We start from the raw sequence: 26,304 nt of genomic DNA, 5'->3' as shown, positions 1-26,304 counted from the left end.
AATATTATTATATCGTGATGTGCTTTGAATACCAACACATAGGTATTACATTGAATTTAGCACTTCCATTTCTAAGAGGATTACTGATAACAGATAGGCATTGCAAGGTAAAGCAAATTCTACCTCCTATTGATATAGTGCAATATATTCATCATCTAACTGACAAGAAGTCCCCTAGTTTGGATATCAAACCTACTGGAGCAAAATCTTGCATCTGTATATTTCTTTAAGACAATAGCTCTAAATAAACTGAAACAGACAAAAATTATCTACTTAACATAGACTTTTCCTGGGCTAGAAATTCCTGAACTCTCTGTTTTAATTCAGTTTTATGAAGTTGCACTGTAATAAAGCAGAAAAGTCATGTAAAAAATAACTTGAATATTATACCAGGAAAAAATTTCAGATGCATTTGCAGATTTGCAACTTTTACAGATCTGATTTTTTCAAAATTAACGCTCCACATTTTTTAATGGCCACATAAAACAGAAGGATCAGGGTTAAACTTGGATTTATTAGGCTTACTTACAGCCATATTAACTGTATATTATACAATCATGTATCCAGTAACATACCAAAATCCTGAAACTGCTGTTTCATAATATCTATATAAATCAAAGTGTGTTTCCAAGACTCAAGAGAAAATTTGCTATTGTTTCTGCTACAGGCATTGCCCAAAAATTGTAACACAGTGGTTGTGGAGATGTTCCACATTGTGACAGACCTCCAGAGTCTCTTCCAGAGATGTACAAAAAAAAAAAAAACGACATCTGCTCCTATCATTTTTAGTGAGTTGTGGAAATGTGTCAGGTTTTCACTTCCTCATACTGTCATCATTGTTGAGCTTTTCCATTTTCACAAGGACAAAATGACAAGCACTGTTCTTGGGAGCAGAGATGAATCTGTGATTCCAATGGGACACAGGCAACAACCACACAGTTTTTTCACTTAGACTGTAGTGACTGGATGTAGTAAAGATGGAATTAATTGTTTCTTGGCTGAAATGAGGAGAAACTATCCCTTGAAAAACTAGACAGCTTATTTGCTTTCATAACTTTGTAGGTCAGAGTACCTGTTATAACAAATTCTGATCAGGTAATCAGAAACCCACTGAAGGTTTTAAAATAAATAAATAGCCACACTATGTTTTCATTAAAAATCACCATGACTGTTAACTACTAAACAAGCTTGGAGAAAATGACAAAACACAAGGTTATAAATTTTCTATCACCCAGTGTTCTCAGAAATTCTCATTAGCTTTAATGCTCATTAAATACTGCAACTTAAAAATATTTTCCTGCTATATACATTTGGCTTTCTGTATTTTTTGTTGATGGCTTGCCGCCTTCTTTCTGACAGTCTGAATGTCTGTGCTGCAGTACAGTCAGACCCAGTTTCATGATAAAACAGTTCGTAACTGGATTTTGTGTGTCTGAAATCATCTGGTTTTAAATTTACCCTAGGACTTGATCTGCTGTAGCAAATAATGTGATACTAATGGGATTTTGATATTATGCTGATGTGCATATGGCTTTGAGACTTACGTAGTCAAGATCAACAGAAACTTTTAAAACAACATTAAAAGTACCTAATGGTGATTTGGTCAGAAATTGAGACTCATTTTATTTTAAACATCACAAGACAGGTATAATCAGAACATAGCTGAGATGGAGTGGTGACACATCTGTACGAAACTGGAACTCCATTCCTTTGTAAACAGGATTTCTTGTGTGAAGCTCTAATTTGAATCACAGGTTTTCGTTTGGAATTTGAGATTCACCCTGTAATGCATCTTCCACTGGGGACTACAAACTCCATTGAGTAATAAGATCTTTAGCCCTAACTTAATTACAGTATCTGAAAAGCTGACAGGGGATAAACATGACTAACGATTCTGATTTTCTCTCAACTGCTCACCTATCCAGCAATCTCTCTGCACAGAACCTTGCAGGGTGATCAGAATTGATGATGTTTACATTTCTGACATTAGAAATAACTATTGTAGCAAATCACACTTGTATCTCTGCAGTACTTTAAAACTGAAGTAAAAGTTTAAATAAGTATGTTCATTTTCATCTGAATTTAAGAAGCAATTTCTGATAAATTTCTCATTTTCAGAATAAGTGAAATATTTCATTCTCTCTGCAGATCTACAGAGATGCAACTCGTGTTTTCAGAGATTCCTGTTCAAGGCATTTGTTTAGCAAGCAAAGCCCAACAAGAAGGAAAGCAATTTCATTTCTTTTCAAATTTACATTTATTGCCAGCCACTGTCACTGTTAGAGCGTTTCAGGTGCTTGAGAACACCAGCTTAGCAATCTTCCCTTGCTATAAGAGACATGAGTTTTATTCCACCAATCTGATTCTATTTATTCTAAACAGAATTTTTCTCCAGTGAGTAAGGATATTTTGAATTGCTTGTAATTAAAGACAGCATGTTTAAGCAGATATTATACATTTAAGTTCTATTTAGACTGAAAGTTTCAGTTGCCTGTGAAGTGACAACAAAGAAACAAGGTTTGAAAAGCTGAATCATGATTCATTTCAATCTATTTTTCACTTCTCTTTTCAGCATACCTATCATATACCTCTTAATTCCTAACAAATTTGGCAGGCCTTTCTGTCATTCAAGTAGACATCACATATACATATTTCTAAAATATATTTATATGAGTAGACGTATGTATATATGTTTACTCCATATTTGAGTTGAAAATCCAAGTACATTATATGAAATATTTAGAAGGGCTTGCTTATAAATTTAGGAATATAAATAACTGTATTATAAATATAAATTACAGTAGGCAGTCACAGCAATACAACAAAGTCTAAATTTCTTCTCCAGAACAAAGCAGCTGTCCCAGTTATCACACGCTCAATAATGACTACAAGACAATCACACTGGAAGCTTGTCACACACCTTCACTTGAGGGATATTCTTCTATTATTGATCATCCTTCAAATATCAACCAGTGTGTATACTTGAGAGACAAAGAATGGGTCAAAGTCCAATAGTTTTCATTCATTGCTGTAAAAAGGTATCTACTTCCACCACAGAGGGGCCCACCACCCCTAAGCTAACTTTGTGTGCATGTAAGAAAATTCAAAGAACAATTTTCATACAGTATATGAGTCAAAATTTAAGCCGAAAAGGTTTCTGAGTGTTTGCCAAAACTTCAGCATCATATTTTTAATTGCTTTTCATGAACCATCTAATTTGTTATGAAGAGTGACTCGTATGCCTACACATAAATGACTGGTGCTATTTTAGGTAGTCTGCTGAGACATCCTCATGACAAGGGCAGCTGTAACACAGTGTTCAAGAGAATTGTGCCTTTCTGAAACCATAGCTTATAAAACCAGACAGGATAACTAGGACATCTAAAATGGCACGGAACAGGTATGTTTAAAGCTACTGAATCTCACCCATTAAGCCTGTGAAACTCAGAGTTTTCCTTTGGAAATTAGCAGTTGTACCAAAAGACTTTTTAAGTCAAAAAGTCTCAATTTTTTTACTCAATTTTCAACATAGAAGATCTATGATGCAACAATTTCAAATATGAATTGCATGATCCTTCGGCACTGAATATATGACATGGAAAGTGCTCACAGCAGAAAAAAACACCTAAAGAGGTAATCACTAAGAGACTAAGGGAAAAAAACATCCTTCATCAAGATATGCTAATAATCTCCTGCCCTTCTTCTGGCAGCAAGTCAGAAGTCGACAGTTAAGTACAGCAGAAAAAAATTCAGCAGTTAAATGGGGAAACTTGCCATAAAAATCTTAAGCTATCATAAAAGACAACTCTGGGTCAAAAAGCAGATGTCCAACATGACATGTTCAAAATTATTTTTACATGTCTGTTTATCAAGTAATTGCGTAAAGAGATCTGCCAATATTTCTAATGTTTCTAAATTCTGTTGTGTACATCAAAGGATACAAAGGAACAGAACTTAATTACCTCTGCAAAGGGTTTTACAGACTCATTTTAGCACTGGTACAGAGGGAGATACACGAGCATGAAGTTGAAGACAGGGCAGGCATAACAGAAACATAATTTTCTACACATTCCCTAAAAATTAAAAGAAAAGGAGGGAACTTATAGGACGAGCTACACTCCAGAGCACTGCATCAGCTGATTAACTGGTGATGCAGATATTTCTACAGTAAATGGTTAGTTCTATCCAGGCAGAAAGTCTCAAATTATCTACAAAATGGTCTGACTTTTCTTGTTCTTCAGAATCATTAAACAATCACATTGTCCACAGAGAAATGAAAGGTAAGGATGTGGTCCTGTACTTCAAGGTTTGTAACACAAGGGGCTTTCCCTTTACAGACCTGTAACATTTCAATTGGAGACTTCACTGCTTTTGACTTTGTTGTCTTGCACTGACACACCCCAAGGCTTTTGTGGCAATACTTTTACTCCCAAATGCTCTTGTCCTCATGGTGTCGTGTTATTGAACTGCAAGACTTTGATAGGTCTGTGATTCGGGGTTTCTCACAGGAATGGATTATGACTGATTTTTAACTCATCCTTTCCCCTTCCACCTTTCTTTCACCTTTTACTTTCTAGCTTGAGATTTTATAACTTTACAGTCAGGAATACGTATAGCTCAGTACATAACATTAGTAGACAATTATTATTTAAATAACCAATAAAAAATTTCCAGAAATATACTGTGGACCCAATATTTTCTTAGAATTGCTACCTCTTCCCAAGGGAAACTTTTCAACAGTTTTCTTTTTCCCAAAATAACCTTGTGTAAATACTCCTTTCCCATAACAACAGGTGTTGTTTGCTATTTCTGTTACTTAACCAATGGGAGAGGACTCAGCCCTATGGACCAGTAACGTGTCTTCTTAGCACAGCATGTTATAAAAGCGCTGCATGAATCGTAAATAAAGCCTTCAGATTTCTACTGCCTTCTGACTGGAGTCAAGCATCTTTATTTCGTGTCCTATTGCGACAAATATACATGCACAGAACTTCACAAACAGTGAAATGAGTGCAACATTTGCACCTGACCAGTTGCTGCAGTCAGAAACTTCAGCACTAGTATGTAAAAGAAGCCAGTTGGGACACCAAGCTGATCCTGCTTAAGCCAAATAATCATGGTGGAAAGTATTCAAGGGAATATCTGTGGTGCTGGAAAAAATTATGAGAAAGAGGATCTTGCCTGGTGATATGCCAATTTCTTCCTTTCTAGTCGGCTGTGGGTATAGCTTTCCTCTTTTCTTTCTGTCACATGCTCTTTATAAAAATATTTTAAAATTTAATTTTCAATAAAAGTTTCGGTTTTCTTCATTAAGACTGTACATACCATCACTTGGGAGCTCCCAGGAAAGCCTGTCAGCTCAGCAGACAGAGAATACTCAAAAACACAGAGAATACTCCAGATTTCAAGAAGCTTTCTACCAAACTCAGTAGACATATACGTAGCATTCCTGGTATTTCTGTTATTTTTTGCCCATGTTTGGGTATTATAAAGCATGAATAGGGGTAAAAGGGATAAGGATGCTACTAATTAAAATGGTGAAACAGGTAGTCTGTATGGCCTAGAAAGAAGAAAGTAATTATGAAAAATTCAATACTAACTATATCTCTAATATTCTCTAGGAAAAAAAAAAAAAAAAGAAAAAAAAAAAAAGGAATATTTAGAATTGACAGAGCCAAACAATTTGGTTAAAAAATCCTCAGGCATTTGTCACTGCTTCAAAAAACTAACCCAAATTTTCATATTCTGCATAGTAGTGATCTCAAAAGAACATATCTAAAGCTGATCTAACTGCACATGTTCCAACATCAATATTTCCCAGCAGAAGAAGAGACAATTTATGACCTCTCTGCAATCCACCTGGAAACTAAATCTTCCTTTAGAGAAATACAGTAACTCAACCAAAGAATTAACATCATAACAGATTTATTACATCTCTCAAATAAGTCAAAATGTTCAATGTGTTTCTATTTGTCTAAACTATTTGTTTAAAAATACAAACAAACACTATCGCCAAACATCAGCAAGTGCTTTTGACTTAACTATTTTGACAACGAAAAACCACAGAGTTGAATACTTTTTTCCATATGGAAGGAAACGTAGCAGTCCACTAGCTCCTTTAATTGCCTGCCATACATGTAACAAATTGAGGCCTCTTCCATCCCATGTGACAGAGCTCTTGATAGAGACCAGCAAGAACTCCATATTCACCTTTGTCTCCTCAGCAAAGTAACTAGAATTAACATCAGTTGAATAAAACTTACAGAGAGGAAAAACATTCTGGTGCTTAAAGATTCCTTATACCACTTTTGATGTTTCCATAAATTCAGCTCAAAGAGTTAATTGTCCTGAAATAAACATTAGCATAATGCCTAAGGATACATTTTTTTACCTGGCCATGGAGTATTGGCAGCATAGAAAATGAAGCTAAACTGTAGAATAATTCATTAGGAAATATGCAGTAGCTGTGGCAAGATTTACTACAAATATACTTGAAGTGTTTTTAAAAATTAATATTATGCTGCTATGCTTGGCTTAATTAGCTCTCTTCTTCATTTACAAAGCATATCTGTCTGGTTTATGAACTAAGTCTCTATTCCCCATTCTTGAAAACCTGTTTAATTAAAGTTTTAACTACTGCATAAGTTTAGAAACAGTACAATAACTTTTATTACTATAAGCCTAAATCCTTGTCGTAAATATGATCATATCTACATATATCAGAAATATGACAAGACATGCTCCATAATACTCCTGAGTATACATACAATACTTGTTCTTTTCATTATATGTGCCCTCTATTTCCATTATGCTGCACCTAGGCAATTTTGGGAGTTTTGCACAAGCAGTTAGATTGTGATTAATTTAGCCAATCAACAAGTCAGTTCTCCTAAATCCATTAAAACTCACCTTTCTTTTTTGGCATATACCTATTTCTTGCCTGTTCAGTGATTTCCTCATCCATTATTCTATTTTATCTCTTGTATAGGTCCATCGCTTATTAGACTCCTATTAGCAGGTGACTACTTTGGTTTTCAACTACAGCAAATCCTATCACAGTCATTTGCAGCATTCATCACTTCCTCCCATTGATGCTATTATAAATTATTAAATGTTAGTTTAATTTTGCTATACATACAAAATTAAAACACAGTCACTAGACATGCTAGCTGAGATCTATCTGAAGTTCTAGAAATTTGTGACATACACCTGATCATAACCTTTTTTTGGCTGCATATTAAAAACTTTGTGGCATAATGGTCAGCGAACAGAAATTATTTGTGCAATCACTGTCTACAGATTACAGTAAAGCAAAAAAATATTTCTTGTCTCCCTGTGCACAGATGCTGGAGACTCTATTTAATGACTTGTCACCCATTATACCCAAAATACACTACTATTTCATCACACAATTTACTCCACAGAAGCAGAATGTCAACAATAGTCAGTTCTACAATAATTTAAAAAGATAATAGTCATTTTCCCTCCTGTTCTCATTTGAATCTCATAACCACTGAGGTGATCAATTTCAAAACCTTATTATTTCTGCTGTTGTGAACTATTCAGGACATTGGATTGGTTTGCAGTACAAAACTATAAAGGCAATCTTTTTAAATTAACAATTTACAATTAATATTTCTGCCAGCATATATTTGTAAATTTTCCATAATAAAAAGCTCTATGTCAAAATTTTCAAATTAAAGCATGGCAAATTATTTCATATGGCTGATAAAACAATGCAGTAAAATAGGCAGGAGCACTAATAAAGTATCAGGCTATAAATCACACGAAGAAATGAAGCAAACAAATGGGAAAGTTCACACTGTTTTTCTAAGCTAAAAAAAAAATTACACAGTCAAAGCATCATCAGTTCATTCTGTGTAGAACTGTGTATTCATTACTCAATAGAAAAACATGAAATGCATAAAATCAACTTTGAAGAGATATTTTTTTGTATTCTTTACATATAGTCTAATCTCAAAAAAATGTTTTCTTTACATATGCTCTTATCCTTAAAAAAATGTTTTAACCAGATTTTCATTTGGTCTGAATTGGCCTATTTCTCTTAACATTAACAGAGCTGAGAGTCTTCATACCAGCTGAGGCTCTGATCCTATGAGAGTCTGTTCAGATGGTCCCAAACGGCAGCATCGGTGCATTTTGAGAAGTTACTGTGCTTCAGCTGGAGTTGGTAAGCAGACATGTGGTCCCTGTCAGCTCATTGCAATGACAAGTACATGGCGTTCACTTAAACTGCTTTCAGCAGTTCCAAAAGGAAGCCCAGGTGAAAGCATTGGAAATATGAGCATTTAGGAAGAACACTGGAGACAAGCTTTGCCTTTTTTTTTGTATACAGCATCAAAAGTGATGCAGCTGCTGTTGTTTTCTTGCACATGTGTGGAGATGGAAATTATTTTATCATTAGACTGGAGCAGTATCATGCATACAATCAGCTTAAATCAATCACATGAGCGAGTAATATCTTCAGTTCTGGGGTATGGAAGACAGGAGAGAAGAGTGGCGCATGTGTGTGTGTGTGTGTGTGTGTGTGTGTGTGTGTGTGTGTGTATGTGTGTAGAAGTGGAAGGGGATCAAGAAAAGCAGTACCTTTTAAAAATAATCACCTCAGTCATTTGCAGTTACCTGACCAATACTTAATTTGAAATGAAGGGAAAGTCTGCTTAAATCTTTCTTCAAAGGAGACAAAGAAATTCAGATGGAACCCCACACACACACCCCAAAAAATTCATCATTTGGGACTCTAAAGCCAGAATAATGATGCTGACAATAAAACAACCTCATGCTGAAACTATCTTATAAGATGGTTTTCTACTCATTATGTTATGTAGATACAACTCATTCACAGTGTCATTGGCTGAGTTCAGTACACACAATATATTCAGGTAAGACAGAAAGAGGACTTTTGCACTGCTTTAAAATGAAACAACCTGTAAGATTCATTTACATTATTCAGAGCAGAGTATTTTGTTTCAGCATGTTTTTCCTCAAATTGCAAACATAGGAATATGTCTGGTCCTAATACTGCTTCAGCTAATAAAAATTGTAGTTTCAATTTACAGCAGGAAAGTGTATGAATTTCCAGGTTTTGAACCTGTTTGCCTTCCAGTACACCTAGAAAAATCTGTGCTGACAAATACATGAACTTATTGTTCATTTTCTGAGATGAGGAGCCCAGGGAGCTCAGTTAATATCTGTTCCACAAGCTTCTTATATAAGCATAAGCCTACAACAACATCTTTCATCCTGACTTTCTCATCTATAAAATGGGTTTAATACTCTTTCCTTCCTCCTACCCTCATCTTTGTTCTTGTCACAGTGAGCTTTTAATGCAATACACGTAGATGAGCACCAGAGTTGAAATGAAGCTAAGCTTATATCCACAAACTACTTAACCAGACATCTAAACACTGAGAAGATGCAGTTCTAAACTGTGCTGAAAAAACAGCAATTTTACTAGACACAGTCTTTATTCAGATGTTTAAATATGGATTTCAGGGCCAAATTTCAGGTTACCAGTAACATTTGTATCCATATGTTGTAAAAAAAAGTAATTTTTGAAAATTGAAATACATTAATGCATTTTATTAACTATTGATTTTTAAAGTGTTAATGCATTTTAGTCTCTTGCTGCTCACTTTTTAAAAATCTTCACAAAGATAACCTATTGAGATTTTCATTTGGATGATTTTACTTGTATGCATGTCTTTTCTAACCATCTGATGTCTTGGCAGCAAATCAACTTTCAGTGAAACAGAAATCAAATGTGTTTCTTAAAAGAAAAATATCTATGAAAGACATGCTGTTTTAATGAAATGACTACGCTGCATTTGTTTAAGCTTCTAACAGAGAAAACATTCATCTAAATGTAACACATTTCAAAATTAGTATTTGCTATCACAGAATCATAGGATAGTTCAGGTTGCAAGGTTCATCAGGAGGTCATCTACCCAAACCCCTGCCAAAATCACAGTGAGCTACAAAGTCCATTATTGAGGGCTTTATTCAGTCAGGCCTTGCAGAGCTCCAAGGATGGAGGCCATAGGTCCTCTGGCAATAGCCCCCTTGCTTGACCATCCTCAAAGAGAAAGGTTTTTTTAATCCAGCCTGAACTTCTATGGCCAGAGCACCAATAGGCCCAGCTCCATCTTCTTGCCAACCTCCCTATGGGTACTGGGGGTTTTCTCTTAGGTCACCTCAAAGTCTTCTCCAGGCTGAACAAGTCCCATTGGGCCAACATCTCCTGGCAGGGCAACTGCTGCAGCCCATGTTGAGTTTGAGGGCATGGAGCCCTGTGTTGTACATGTTATGTATTACTTTTGTCTTTCTGCCCCAAAATGCACACTGAAATCTAAGTGTGGTGTATGACACACTTTTTTTTCCTAAAATATTTGTGTGTATCACAGCCCTGGTCACAATGTCAAATTTCAGAAATCCAGCTTTTTGTATCTTCACTACTGGGTCTAAAGGTCAACAGAACCTTAGAAATTCATTATGGATACAGAAAATCTTCATCATGCATTTCTCAATTTGTTTTTTCTGGGTTAAAGATGCTGCACCAATAGACATTCCCATCATTTGCATTTACAGAAATGGAGCCCAGTCATGCAAGGACTTTGCATATGGAAATGGAAGAAAAATTAATGCAAACTCTATTTAGGAGAGTTGCTAGAATTCAGTCAATGATAAAGAGTCATAACTGTGCAGTACAGTTGAACCTAAAAGAAAACTTTCATCAGCTAAAAAAAATCCCATCAGTACCTTACAGTAAGTACTGCCAAATAAACTGCAGAGATACTGGTGAGATATATATTCTGTGCACATGGACACAAAATAAGTATATTTTAGAGGATGAAGAGTCCTCATCTAAGGTAATTGGACTGGTACTATGTCTTTTAGATATATAAAGAACTAAGAACAATATGAAGAAGACAGTCAAAATAAAACATATTGGAAAATTTGTAATCTATGAGGACGGTGTTGTGTCTCTGTAGAGTACAACCTGTTCTCATTTCTGGAGATCTACCACTCCTGTCAGTGTGGATCTGACCACTCACAGATTCATATTTACAACCCAAAGACAGACGCAGAGGACTTTGATGAAGAAGAGAATAGAACACAGTCATAAACATACCCTGTGTGTCATCATCTACTGTGATTCCTAGCTTTTAATGTGCTTTACTGATAATCCATTTTCCTATTCTAACTATCAGCCATTGCAAGCAGTACCTTACCACATAAGCAGTACCTCAGAATAGTTACCAGGGCCCTATGTGCTGCAGGCAGTGAGGAAAGAGGGAACAGCACTAGTGAACATAAAATTGCTTCAGTATGATTAAATGGCAAAGGTTTGTATGTAATTCCTGCCAGGTGATTGCCTTGAAGATGTTATGAACAGAGACATTCTTGAGCTCCAGCACTGGCAAAGCCTTAAGTTTTTCTGAAGGCTGCTCTGCTTTCTAGAGCCAGGCAGAGATTTTTTGGTATTATCTAACACAAGCTGTTATATCCACCAGTATGGTGTCTGTGTGAAGACAGCTGTTTTGTTGGAAAATCATGCCTGGACCTCAGTGAAAAAAAAATGGCAGCCATAATATCTGACAAAATTAAGTTGATTCAGTAAAACAAAGAGAAACCCAAAGCAATAAAAACCCCTTCATGATTGTCTTTTTCACACTAAAGGGATTCCGGATGCCACCAACATCAACTCACTGAGAATAAAAAAAGCAACCAAACACGCACATGGACTAATGACAGTTTGAAGCTGAAAGGGTTCTCCAATAAGCGAACAGAATGACCAGATTTTTCTTCTAATTTAAGGAAGTATGAGATCTTCAACTGGAAGAAATATAACAGCCTGCATGAACTTGACAGCAGGAGTTCACAAAGTTAATAAGAGTGATTCCTGCATTTAATCGCTACTGATGGATGAGCTTTATTTCTATTATTTCTCTACCCTTTTTCAAATCTCATTATACCTCTTTTCTTTCCTTAATTTCTGTGGCAAAAATTTCTACAACTTAATGATAAACCTTGTAATAAAAGTTGAAGAGGTATTGTTGAAAAGTTGGTTTAGACCTACAGCTTAATTATGTAATGATTTATGTCTGCATTGTTATGTTTGAGAAACAATAAGTATTTCCTTTTTCACAAGTTCAGAGCAATTTTGCAATAAGCAACATGTAATCACACACTCATTATTTTCCTGAAATATTCAATTCAGAACACTAACTCCTGCAGAGCCTAACAATAGGCTTATCATGGACACAACCTTTTTTTTTTTAAATTGCTCTTCCTAGAGGCTCACTAATCATTCTTAACTCAGGTATGGTACTAAGAAGCAAAAAAAAATAGATGAAAAAAATGGTAACTGGCACACAAAGCTCCTGCAGACCTGTGGAACTGTGACAGACAGGAGGAAAACAAATCAGTTCAGCAAGGTACTGAATAGATTTAATTTCAAATTTTCCTAGCTTAATACCAATTTTGGTTTCCTTCGCATAGACAGTAATTTATTTTTGTTACTAAAAACATACCATAACTCATCTGTGAAAGATTACTATAGATTTTTTGAATTACCAGTAATGCGTTTAAGATAAATGAGTTTTAATAAGTTTAATTTCAAGTAATTCCAAGTGTTTTATAATACCAACATTAATTTTTAACAAATTAGATTATATTGACTTTTAAAATAAGGCCTCCTTTGGAAGACTTATCATTTAAACAGTCTTCAGGAACCGATTTTCTACTTAAAGTTAATTCTCCTGTGAATCCATGGAAAACAAAACAAATCCTGATCTATGGGAGCTACACTTTGCAATGTTGTCTGTCTAAAAGCTGCCCTATAGATTCATTTCCAAGGACTAACTGAGGATTTTTTTTTGTTTGTTCTTTGAATTTTTTTTTTAAAGAAGAAGTTGTATCAGCTCATCTAAATTAAATTATTTGTTACAGGTTTGTGGCACGCACTATATGCTTGTGGTGATTTACATGATACTACCAAGCCCACATCACCTGTACTAGCAACTAGACTGGTAACAAGAATAGAAAACTGTAATGAGAGCATTTTTATGTCAGTGAGGTTCTAACATTTTTCAATGCCTCTAATCATATTTCAAAAGGTAAAGTATTATGTAGTATAATGTCTAACTACCTGGAAAATAGAAAATGAAAGGTGAAAATGGACCTACTATAGATTTTTCACCTACACACCTTTTCAAAAACTCTAAGTCAGTCATTGTTACTTTTAAAATATCACAATTTTCATTTCAATAAATACTTCTAGAATTTAAGATTTGAAAAATGGGATTTTTCTGACATGGAGTGAACCCCTGAACTCAAGTCAAAATATAAAGGACACTTTCTATGGCACTAATGGCTCTGCCTATTTGATCTTTCATTACTTTCAGTATTTAAAAAACAGTAAAATGCTAACTAACTTACCTTAAATGACAACATGAGAAAACACAGCTTTCTAGTGTTATCCTTAATCATGCTCCAAATGGATCAAATGAAGATAATTCAGCTATGAAAGGACAACTACACAATCACAGATCATACTGCATATCACTCTTCTTATCTCAATCCATGGCAATACTGCTTGTCTAATTTAATTGTAGCTGGAAACAAAAATGCCACACAGCCACTTATTCACTCCAACCCTCCCTGTTAGGGGCAGGGAGGAGAATTGGAAAGAAAAGGTAAACTTCATGAATGGAGAAAGAACACTTTAATAATGGAAAGGAAATAAAATATACACTAATAACAACAGAAATTAATACAATAATATTCACTACTATTATATTTTTATTGCTGTTGTTATTATTATTGAAAGGAGAAAGAGAGAAATAAAACTCAAGAACAGCAAGTGATGCACAATAAAATTGTTCAGCACCCATCACTAAGCAGTGATCAGTGCCCCCCAGCCAGCTACTTGCAGTTTACACAGTGAGTATGACATTCTGTGGTATGGACTATCTCTTTGGCCAGTTTGGGTCAGCTGTCCTAGCCATGCACCTTCCTGGATTGTTGTGCACCTTCTCACTGGCAAAGCATGAGAAACTGGAAAATCCTTGACTTAGGGTAAGCACTATTCAGCAAAAACTGAAGCATGACTTTGTTATCAACATCATTCCCATTCTAAAGCAAAAAACCACAGCACTGTACCAGCTACATCTGCAGAAAGCAAATTAACTTTATCCCAGCCAAAACCAAGACATAGAGCAAAAACCTCTGGGACAACTGTCACATCTTCAAATTTAAAAAAAAAAAATAAATAAAAGCACTTCTGAATTACTGAGATTTCTATCAGCATTTCTATCAATAAAGTAATCTAACCATGCTTACCACAGACAAATGAAGATCATTGTACAATCTTCTATGTCTATGTGTGATTCACTCACCTACAAACTCATCAGTACTCTGAACACACTTGTGCCACACACCTTTGTCCATTTGGCCAGGAACATCCACAAATGTTAATAAAAAGTTCAAGTCTTAAGGAGTTTGAATGTACAGCATAGTTAATTTCCTAAAGCTAGAATTTATGTTATTAAATGTCTTCTTTAATCAAAATCTATATTTAGTTTCAAAAATTAAGGCAAGTACGTTAATAATATGGAACAATCTAAAGCAACCCTTTAAGTTACCTTATAGTGTAATCTATTTCTGCTGTTGCCACAGAAATGACTGAGGAATATTGAAACATGAAAAACATTCTCATCACTTAAAGGAATTACAGCACTAATATCAATAGAAGCAAGCAATAAGTACCTTCTTAAGGGCACAAGTCAATAAAAGACTACACACACTACTCCTCTGTCTTTAGCTCTTGAAAGAGATAGCTAGTTTTAGCTGTAGATGCCTGTAGTTTTTGGACATCAAATTATCTTCTTTGTGCCTGTTATTTTAGATATTTTGCTTCAACAGAGAGGCATCAATTTATTTTGGTTTCTCAAATTGAGATAATTTAGGATTTTCAATAAAACAGAAATTGTACTGACTGCAAGAGAAAAAAAATACATAGACATATTCCACAGTGTCCATGCTATTAACTAGGGCCCACTGAGATCAAATTCAAATCCTTGATTTGAATTGCAGCTGTCAAGTACTTTTTATGCAGTCCCTACACCAGAGCAAGAATCATTATCTAAATGAATTGAGTCACAGTCTGCCATATTATCTGAGATCTCCCAAGGTCATTCAAATCTTACATGGGGAGCCAGGGATTCACCCTCCCACCTCTATGCCTATTTGATTCTGTACCTGGGAAAAAGAAACCTTTTCAAGTAAGTATTTTCTTCAAAATAATACTGTTCCCATAAAAACTTTTCGTTTACATCTAGTGGTAACTTATTTCCACCCAGCCCCAGTAGGAAGCTCCACCTGTCAGAGTAAAGCAAGTCTTGAAGTACTCTAGAGTCTACTCTTGCTACAATGGTGTTTCTTTTCTGATAGAATAATTTACTCAAAATCAGTTGCACCATATTCCCTACAGATGTCTACACATTTCAGTGAAGACAGTAATCTATGAGTCCTTTGTCTCAGAAATAAAATAAATAAAATAAAATAAAATAAAATAAAATAAAATAAAATAGCAAACATGAGATCCTGAAACAAACAAACAAATAAAAAAAACCTAAAAACCAACATACTTTTTCTTGTCCACACCAGTGAAAAACAGCAGCTGGAGTTTCTAAATGAAAAATCACAGCCCTATAACCTCATTGAAAACTGCTGTACAGTTACCTGCCTTGATTTGTGGCAGAGACATTCTCAGAAACAAGCATTATTTGTACCCATGTACATTTCACGAGAGAGTGAGTAGTTTCTGTAGCATTTCTCCTCTCATTAAAAAAGAGACAGGTACAATGCTGACATCCTTGTTAATAATAGACAGAAAATGCTAGAAAGTACGCGTTGTCTAGGATACTGATTTAAAATATACTAAAAAACTGCACTAGTCCTATAAAGACTCTGACTAAGGTTTAAAATACTTACTTGATAATGTCTCCTTCAAGAGCAATCACTCGTTTAATGATCTTCTGTTCAGGATTTCTAGGAGACCTGAGACAGGGGATAAGGTTACACAGTCAGTAACATTCCCATTGTTTTAAGAAAATGAAAGAAATACACACTATGAAAGTCATAAGAAGATCTCATGTTCTCCTTGAGCTGGCATCAGTCACTATGTTCCTCAGTGAAGCTACTGCAATGCTTGTCATTGCAAACCATCATTGAAAAGCAGTTGATGACCTGCTTAAAAACAGAACAATAATCAACTTATCAGGAAAAAATCCATTCCACAACATTAAAAGTAAAGGAGGAGGGTACCTGTGCAAATAGATCAATGTATTAAAACTTGAATTCCCCATCATTTGTAGGGAAAAATATGTTAAACATTTATGCCACTCAATCAGTTTGGGAGAAAAAAAATCTTCCTATGTAATATTAATATATCACTATATTAGGTAAGCCTTGCCTAGGGAATTGTGGAAGTTTAAAAATAAAAGTTGCAAAATTTTCTGAAAGTTGCAGCTTCTGAATGCATTGTTTTCACTTAAAGTTATTTTCCCATAGCATTTTTCATTGAATAGATTCTGATCATACATTACATAATATGAGAAAGCAAAGATGAACATGCATGTTCAGCCTGAATATTCCAACTTCCTCGATGCATATTATTAGACAGACAATTAAAAGTGTTATTCTACTGCTGTTTTTACAGGTTAATGTAGATATATTCTCCACAAATTTTCTTTTTCTTTGTACTTTACCTCTTTTCTTTTACTCTTCACTTATAATTATCTAACTATGCAAACTTAGAAGAATACTTTCATGTTATTAAAAAACAATTCTTTTTATTTGCCACTTGTATGTAGAAAAGTCAGGGAAGGAACAAACTCTTTTTATTTTCTGTTGATGCTTGGGTTCTCCCTATTAAGGCTTCGAGTACAGTCTGCTAGACACACCACTGACAGAGGTGTACATTGCAGTTTTCATGGCTAAAACCATCTTTGAGCTCATCTCTGGTCAAGTGGTAGCACACGAAGATTACACTTCTTTAAAAAGCAAAGCTGAGCTAAGTCTGGATGAAAAGCTTGCCCACACTGCTGCATGACTAAAGGCATTTGAGGTTCTCTTCCAGTTCCAATAGTTAAAAAGAAAAATGGGTTCAGACTTGGGTAGGGTTTCTTTAATATTATGCAAAAAAAATTCCAAATATTTTAAAATCAGTTTGAGGTTTTAATATTTTTCTTGTGTATGCATGTCAATATACTTGAAATAAATTTCTCTTTTAAAGTAATGAAAGAAAATTCAAGAAGCTTAATTTTGAATTTCAAAATATCAAATAGCTTCCCTTTACAGTTTACCAAGCCTGGAAACCTTATTTTCAACAATGAGGAACACTGAACATGAATAAAGACCATATTTTTATTCCCTAGTCATCACTCAAATTTTCAAATTATTATTTAATTTACAGTAATATTTTATTTAGCATTAATTTTACCTGAATAGTTGTGTATTACAGTTCAGCCTTGCATTTCATGTTCCTTCTTAAGGTAGGAACAACCAGTTTCATAATATTTTCTATGTCAATCTTGGGAGGAATTAATCAAGGTTTAGATGCTTGTGTGATTTAAATATATGAGATATCCACAGCACTTTGTGATGCTGCTCCTTGCAAGCAACACTTGGTTGAGCACTCATTTGAGCACTGACCACATCTCATTCTCAACCAAAGCACAGTCTTTGAAAAGAAAGCATTCCTTTATTATAAGCTGTTATAAATTTAAAATATTTTTAAGTTACTTTACTGCTAATTGCTTTCTTTTTAATCAATTTAAGCTCAGGCTGTAATATTTTCATGTAAATTTTAAGCAATGGAAATGATAATACATAATGTATGTGATGAAATGTGCATTTCTTAAAGATTGGACTAAATCAAATTCTATGTTTGCATTTTCAAAATTCTGTTCTGGTTTAGGACCTAACTTTCAAAGGAAGGTTCTCAGCAACTTTCTGAGAATATATATATATTGTAATGCAATTACTGACCTATCTCTTAATTTTCTTTCCTAGTGCAAAAATTTCTATTGACCTTGAAAAAGTATGTCTCTAAATTAGAGGCATGAGTAGTTATTCTAAGAGTAGTTACTTTTTTTACTAGCAATGATATATATATATATATATAAAATGATTTTTTATTATTTTTTATTTATTTATTGAGACCGAGAGAGACAGAGAGAGAGCAATGATATATATATAAACCATGCACATAATTTATCAGAAAAACTTCAAGGAATTCCTCACAGATATTATTATGAAAGAGTAATATTTTTAATACTGGAAGCCAGAATTATTTTAAAACAAACTTCATACTAACATTCTGGTTATAATCCAATAAAATGGCAAAGGACTGGTGAAAGACAGATTAGCAGTCTTGGAGTGGCAAATAATATTTGGCAATTTTAAACTAAGGATTTTCAAGAGCTGAGCAGAATGGTTTTTTCAAGAGCCAATATGCAACCAGGAGGTAAGAAGGACTGGTTCTGAAGTGATGGATATCAATGCCTTCCTGAATGGGGTATAGCACAGCACTGGAATTTCATGGATTATTAAAATCACAAAAACATACAGGCCATTTCTGTCTTCTATGTTCAGTCCTGCAGAGAACAGTGTGAGATTACACTACTACAAAGCCCATTTCCCAGGAAAAACAGGAAAAATTATTTAGCCAGGAGAAAAATCCACTTTTTAGCAAGCAGTTGTCAGATAGAAATGGTGACAATTCCCTGAAAGCTTTCTCTTTACATATTTAGCAACTGAGTATTTCAGTCAATATTACTCCTAACCTCTCCCTTTCAATCACTTGGATTATTTATTTACTCTAGTGGATACTGCCCAATTTTACATAATTGCTCCATGACCTAATTATCATTTGATCAAACAAAAAATTTTCATAATATTTCTTGGTTTTGTATGTGTCATTTGATTCTTCTTTCATTCTTTGAATTTTCTAAGTACATTCTTCTCAAGAGCATCCACACCAAGTCATGCCTAATTTGAGTTCCTACAGGCTTTTCAAGAGAGAAAGCTTTTGGAAAACGTTGTAAGATCCCAGAAAAATAAGTGAAGCCCAGTCCAACTAAATAAATACTATAACATACAATAATACTTTTTTCCATGAATAAAGATCAGATTTTTTTGGTACCTACATTAGAAAGAGACCTGATATTGTGAACTTGATGAAAAAGCAGACAATATCAAAGGGATAGCTTCAATTAGATACTTTGATGACCTACATGTGTTTAATGTTTTCTATCCATTACTACAGACAACCTGAAAAGATTTTGTGCTCACTCCTTGAAAATTATTGGAATTTTTATACCAACTTAGCATCTTCTAGAACAGGACAAATAACAGTCATTTATTAAAAAGTAGCAGAGAAAAGTGCCTACAGTTTTCAATTTTTATCTATCTATCTATATGCACAAGTACATATATTACTGTTCAAAAATTACTTCACTTTTTATGAGATAGAAGCAAGATGTTTAGGCAGCAGCCTGGAAGTTTGTCTTCACATTATTCTCAGTTTACTTCAGATTGAGTTTTATGTGATTTCATCATCATTTACATAGAGGCAATTAATAAATTAGCACTGTGTTTTTGTAATATAAACAGACCAAAATAATGAAGGCCATCTTCTTCAAAATTAAAATTTCTGATTCTATTTACACTGCTAATGACAGATACTAAAAAGGACTTAACTCCGTAAGATAGGATAAGAGAATTTTTGAGATCTCAGCCTAACATTGTGATCCAAAGCCATTCACTCAGTGAGCTCTCCATTTCCCAAAATTAATTCCTCTCTCAACAAAACTTCTAGCACAGCTGGAGTCCATGCTTCTGGGAGTTTCCAGGATTGATGCAGGAGGAAAAACATGCTGTTTGTCTCCTTCTCAATCCATTTGGGGATCCAATAAATAGCTAGAGAAGTAACTAAAATGTAGATGGAGTCCAGAATAAGTGGCATTAATGTACCTAAAGACTTGGGAACCTCACAGTATGGTTTTGGTAGCTTTACCTAAAAAACATGCTTGGAGGAAGTGGAAACAGAAAAAGTGGAGCTACCTCATTCTTATTTTCTGTTGCTCATCCTTGCTTCCTATTGCAAGCATAGTAGCTGATGCTCAAACTCTGTACAGTAGTAAATATGTAGCAATATCCATTCTTTCATTCCTCCTAGTACCATAGCTATGACAGAACAGATGCAACATAAACAATTCTAAATATTGTACAAGAATAGAAATTTACTTAACATATGCATATATTTTCCAAACCAAAGTATTTTTAATCAGCTTGTTTAACTTTTTTCCCAGTCTGTAACTTTCATCTAAACTTCATGTTTATTTATGCAGAAGAAATTTATAGTAAATCTCATAAGAGCTGTAATATCTAATTACACCATAGGTTATGACACAATTTCTATATTGTGGCAAATAACATGCAATATAACACTGATGGGAAAAAAATGTTCACACATGTTGTTCTTGCTTTTGTTTTTATTCTTATTCTTGTTTTCTATTTCTCTTGTACAGAATTACTGCATTAAATGTATCCAGTAGCAGGTTTAGCATCTGTGTTCAGTTTGGACCCAGCAGTACAAGAAAGGTATTCACAACTGGAAAAAGTGACACCGAAATAATAGTAACAGAAGAGCAATGGAACAGCAGTGGCTAAGGAAATTAGGTTTGTGCAGATCAGAAATAAGGCAAAGGGTTCAATTGCTATTGTCATCTATCTAATTGCTGACTAGAGAGCTAGAATTTTTGCAAAGGTACACATCAAAAGAGATGAGCAAACAATACGAGTTGCATCAAGGAAAACTCCAGTAGTGCAGAGTGCCCTGAGAGGCTGAAAACCACAGATGTACTCAGAGCTCAATGGGACACAGCTCTGGGCAGTCTGACCCAAATTCAGAGTCTAACCTGCCTTAAGTGGTTGGCAAGATTAGATAGTCATTAGTCAAATTCTTTTTCACTTCTACATCCTTTAGTCTTATTCAACTATATGAAAAACAGGATGTTAATACCTTAAAATACAAAATATTTTGTCATGGATGCAAGCTCTGATGCTAGAAGAAACCACAGTGATCACTTTATTTATCTGTTGTATCCTATGGATTATTTTTTTCTGTGTTTTTCTTGCAGTACCTAATTCTATTATAAAGCATTTTTAAAGAACGTTATGATATTATGTCTCAACATTGTGAGTTGCAATGAGACTAACATCCAGAGAAATTACTCCACAGTTTAATTACGCTTGCTATTAGGAAATTGCATCTGCATTCAAAATTGAATTCATCCTAGTTCAATTTCAATTTCATGCCTTCTCCTCCAAGGCAGAAAACCCCTGAACATCTTATTTCTTCTTCATGAAGAAAGATTTGGGTACATCAGTTCCTAAATTTCTCTTGGATTCATCAGCTAGAATTTTCAAAAGTTCTCAGCATACAGTTTTCCAATTCTGGGACCCCTTTTTGTTACTATTTTTCCAACTCCTCCAATATTTTCTTTTTCTTCTTGGCACACATGGGAATCTAGCATTATTCAGCTTGGATTATTACTGTGCTTCATAATAATTAAGTAGAGCAATATGGCTTTATTTGCTGGCTCAATCAAAAAAATTCTTTTCTGTTTATTAACATTCCATTTATTTTTGTATAGTCAGGCAAAAAGCTCATCCTTTTCATGCTAGGAGCTGGTAATAAAAAGATACCAAAAATGACAATTAACCCTTCTCTGAGTAAACTGTTTGCTAAAACAATTTAACAATAAAGTCTAGATCGCTACTTGCACTTCACATTCTATAGAGCATGTTTGTGAACACCAACCATGGGATTCACATCATGCTACCCTGTCCTTCCCTGCACTGCTTGCACACTTGGCCAGCGGTTACAAAGAAAATTGACAAAACCAGCACCCACCCATGGATGTCACAGCAATCTGCTGGAAATATTACTGCTCACAAATGTGCCTCCAACCATATCTACAACTTCACAGCTGAACAGAGCCTTTTTGTAATCTGTCTAATGTCCTCCCATTAACTCCATAAAAGGCAAATTTCTTGATCAAAATATAATGTGGCAGTAAAAAGAATGCTTGAGGAAACCAAATACATATATTATAGCCTGCATCAAAATTATATTTATCTAGCTGTTTGGTAATTTTAATGATAAAACTTAACAGGTTTGCTTGACAAAACCTATTCCTGAATTAATACCTTTAAGTGTATTTTAGCTTCTACTAATAGAATGAGAAATAAAACATGATTATTTTGCTCAGACAAGACATTTCTAAGGCCCTTCTCTTTGTTTCAATGCTGGAAATTTATTGCAGGTCATGAAGTCATTTACATTTCCCCCTTTGTCTTTCAGCCTCTTCAAAAGAGGCAATTTCCAAATTATATTCCACACTACAAAAACTGTTTGAGACCATGTTTGCCTGGAGTATCAATGTTTGAACCCCTTTCTGGCTGAAAACTGGTTTACCTTTAGAGGAAGTGAAATAGATTAGAATAGCAATTTTTTTTCAAGCAGAAATATTATGTAGAATTTATATGCAATTATGAGAATGGCAGAAATGGCAGAAAATGAGAGCATCAAAAACAGTTCCTTAAATGCTCCTGGATTTCCTTTGGGCTAAATTTGAGGAAGCAGGCCCCAGTCTTAATAAATACTAGTTTAGTGAAACATTTTGAATATTCACCATTTTTCACTCTTAATTTACAAAATAAGTACTTAAAGACAGAAGTTGCACCAACTGTTGGCATAAGTTCTGGTGATGCTTGATTTGCTCAGCATCTCCCGTGCAAAACATGTACAAAGATATAATTAAAAATATGAGGAAAACTGCTTTTAGGAACATACTTTAATTCCTAAATCCATACTACTTTAACACCTCTCAGTCAAACCTCTGTTAAAAAGCAAAATCATTTACTGCCAAAAAACCATTTTGTTTTTACTGAAAGTAGTAGTTTATAATAATTATAGATTCCAAGCATTCACTGGTGGAAAGGTAGTGTTTTATTTTTCTTACATTTCAAACTATTTGTGTATAACCTAGAGCAATGTTTACTTAAAATTTCTTGGTGAATTCTGAGCAACCTCTAAACAAAAATAACAGTCTGAATAGAACACCTGCATGAAGCCTCAGAAAAGGAGTCATACACTTTATTGTACAGCCATAGCTAGAGCAAGTAAACAATTCTCTCAACCTCTGCACTTCAAAGTGTTCCAAGAAACAAGTGGGTGTGGCACTTTCTGCTACGACCTAGTCAGTAAAGTGGTGTTCAGTCAAGGGTTGAACTCTTAATGATTCTATGATTCTCGCATGCTTATTGCTTCTTTCTATTTCTAATGGGCTTCCATTCCTTTCTTTCTCTTTACATTCTGATTTTGTCTGGAGCTTTCAAGCAGAGCAGGAAGTAACTCTCTAAGGTGAAAAAGTAGCTTCCATGTAAATAAACATCCATAGTGTTATCTCCTGGTACCAGACATTATTTAGCAGAGATCTCGTGCGCTAAGGATGGAGGAATAATAAAGGTCCGCATAATTTCAAAACAACTGAGTTTTCCGTGGTACATCTACAGCATAATACAGAATTGCAACCTCACTGTATGATGAGACATCAGCAGCATCAGATTTTCAGTGCTTTTCACAGGTGTTTGAAAGATATTACAAATAATTTAATCATCAGTACATAACTATGGATTCTTCCCAGTATTAACTAGATGTAAGATTCCTACATGACAAAATTCTTGACTGTAGCTGAGATTACATTTGAGAAATTTGGATCAGGCAATTAAATCTGAAAAGCTTTCAGAATTATATAAAGGACAAAGTAAAAAAAATGAAAAAATAAAATACATCTCCATTAGAAATTACCATTTTTAAATTACATCTAGTTGGCTACAGTAAGGCAAAGAAAAAAAGGAGGACAATTGAAAACTATAAATAAAATGCTTCACAGCAATAAAACTAATTGGTACTGCAAAACAACAAGGCAAAGGACTCTGAAAAAATCAAAATACTACAGTAACTTGGAAGTATAGTTAATAATTTGAAGTAAAATCAAAATTAATTGTTTCTCAGCCTTCCAATCTGACCACGTTCAGATTAAATTACTCAGCTGCTTGTAATGCAGGCTGTGTAATCACAATAGTTATGTGCACTTGACCTTCTTCCTGTTAACAGAGAGACTCAATTAATTACTTGCTGTTTTAACCGGCCATTTCACCTTATTTTCACCTTTTTCAAAAGGGTTGAGAAACTCTAACTTAACCTTTGACTTTGGAAGCATACACAGAAATATTTATCTACCAAATAGGAAGTTAGCCTGATCTAGGAATGAGAATACCTGGGTTTCTATGCTGAAGTCAATACCAGTAATATATGCACTGTTTCATTAACCGTTATGCTGCAGTGTAGGAGCCACATTTCAGCTTCACCATAGCTGCCCAAACATTCTACTCTGTAATGGAAATAAAATATTACCTACTTCCATTGCAACAGACAACAGAGGCAAAGGCACACAAAACTGCAAAATGTAATCAAATGCTTAAAAATAATTCTTATGTTGCCATACGGGATATTACATAGAAATAACCTAAATAATCTACACATTACCTATTAAAATGATCAGAAAATTATCGTGCATGGTGTAATATGCACTTCTATACCTTCTTCCATTTTGGGATTAAACCTGTGTGCAGTGGCAACTCTTCCAAGCATACAAAATTAAGTAATCAGTTGCTCACCCTAAAATGGCATTTGTATCTACACACCACACACTGTGCAGCAATTTTCAATCATTATTCCTTTCTGATGGAGTGCCAGAAGACTTCTCTAGTTATTGAACACCAACACAACTATTAAAAGAAGTACTGGATACATTTTTAGGTGTTAAAAACATCAGTGACCTAGGAACCAAAACATTATTTCTTTTGAGATAATAAACATAAAGAAGTCTGATTCTCATACTGCCTCTTCTGGAGACTAATTTTAGCATGTCAGATATTATATTTAGTTTAAAAAAATATGACTCAGAAGAAGCCAAAGTTTTTATCTATTTTGAAATCACCAAAACTCCATCAGCACATTGCTTTTTAATGCTTTTTTCCTAATGCTGTTTCAAGCACCTGTTGTGAAAATCTCTTTCTTGATAATTCTAAGTAGCTGGATATATTTTCTCAAATGTAATCTCAGCTACAGTCAAGAAATTAAGCCTTTCAGATGAGTTAAGTCAGTGCACAGAATGTAACAATTAAAGTGGGATGAATCAGTCTTTGGAGGAGTAGCTCTCTCCTCAATGACTACAAAAGAAGACAGACATCAGCTCAGTCTAGCCATCTTAACATTAAACGATTAAAAGTATTGTTTCATCTACCTTACAAGTATCTGTAGCACTTTTTTTTTTTTCAAATAACACCACAATATGTTATTCAATATGCAAGTATTCACAGTGAGGGAAAGACCCATAACAATATAATGTATACTTTTTATAGAGTTTTATATACCTACTTAGTAAAAAATAGTTTAGAGTAGAGATATGTCAACATCAATTCACAGAAAACCAAACCACCAATTTAAAGTTACCTACAGTGGTCAATAGAAGTCCTGACTTCAGAATTATTCCACTATTTTTTTTTCTTTTTTTTTTTCAAATAGTGCTGCATGCAATACAAATAGTTTTTTCCACATTTATGACAAACAAAATGAAAATCAATTGTATTTCAACTAATAAAATGCAAAAATGGAGGTTTAACTCCATTGTATCTCTATTAATGGTCATTAAAAAAAAAACCTGTCCATAAAATAGAAAATTAAATATTTCTATGTTTCTGCTAAGCACACAAATATAGACATTATTTTCAGACTGTGCAACACAATCTCACTGGAACTTGCCTATAGTTATATCATCAAATAACATTTCAGAAATAGAGAGTGCTGTTAAGGATAACTCATTTATATAGCCGATAATTTAGGTTTTTTGGGTTTTTTTGTAATGGAATGAAAAAAAAAAAGTGAGAACCAACATTAACAAAACACAACCCCAGTTACAAAATTCATTTTCAGAAGTTACAAGACATGCTTAAATAAAAGAACAGTAATAAGATTACTGGACACAGGTAAAATCTCTCACAATAAAAAGAAACCAATCTAAAGTTGGATTTTTTGGCTTCACAGCTTACATTTTTATCTTAGATTCAAAATTAATTGCAGGT

The 26,304-nt window shown here is 34.3% G+C and overlaps 1 protein-coding gene across 1 annotated transcript in view; it reads right to left on the bottom strand.

Moving 5' to 3' along the window:
• IMMP2L (inner mitochondrial membrane peptidase subunit 2) overlaps positions 1 to 26,304 on the bottom strand; it is a 405,886-nt gene that overhangs the window by 122,967 nt on the left and 256,615 nt on the right. The window contains exon 4 of the mRNA XM_066319018.1: positions 16,018 to 16,083. Coding sequence (XP_066175115.1) covers positions 16,018 to 16,083 — 66 coding nt within the window. The remainder of the gene's footprint in view (positions 1 to 16,017; positions 16,084 to 26,304) is intronic.

The sequence above is a fragment of the Sylvia atricapilla genome, chromosome 5, assembly GCF_009819655.1.
Source record: "Sylvia atricapilla isolate bSylAtr1 chromosome 5, bSylAtr1.pri, whole genome shotgun sequence".
In the NCBI taxonomy this organism is placed as follows: domain Eukaryota; kingdom Metazoa; phylum Chordata; class Aves; order Passeriformes; family Sylviidae; genus Sylvia; species Sylvia atricapilla.
The sequence above is the reverse complement of the archived record's forward strand: the minus strand, read 5'-3'. Positions and strand labels throughout refer to the sequence as shown.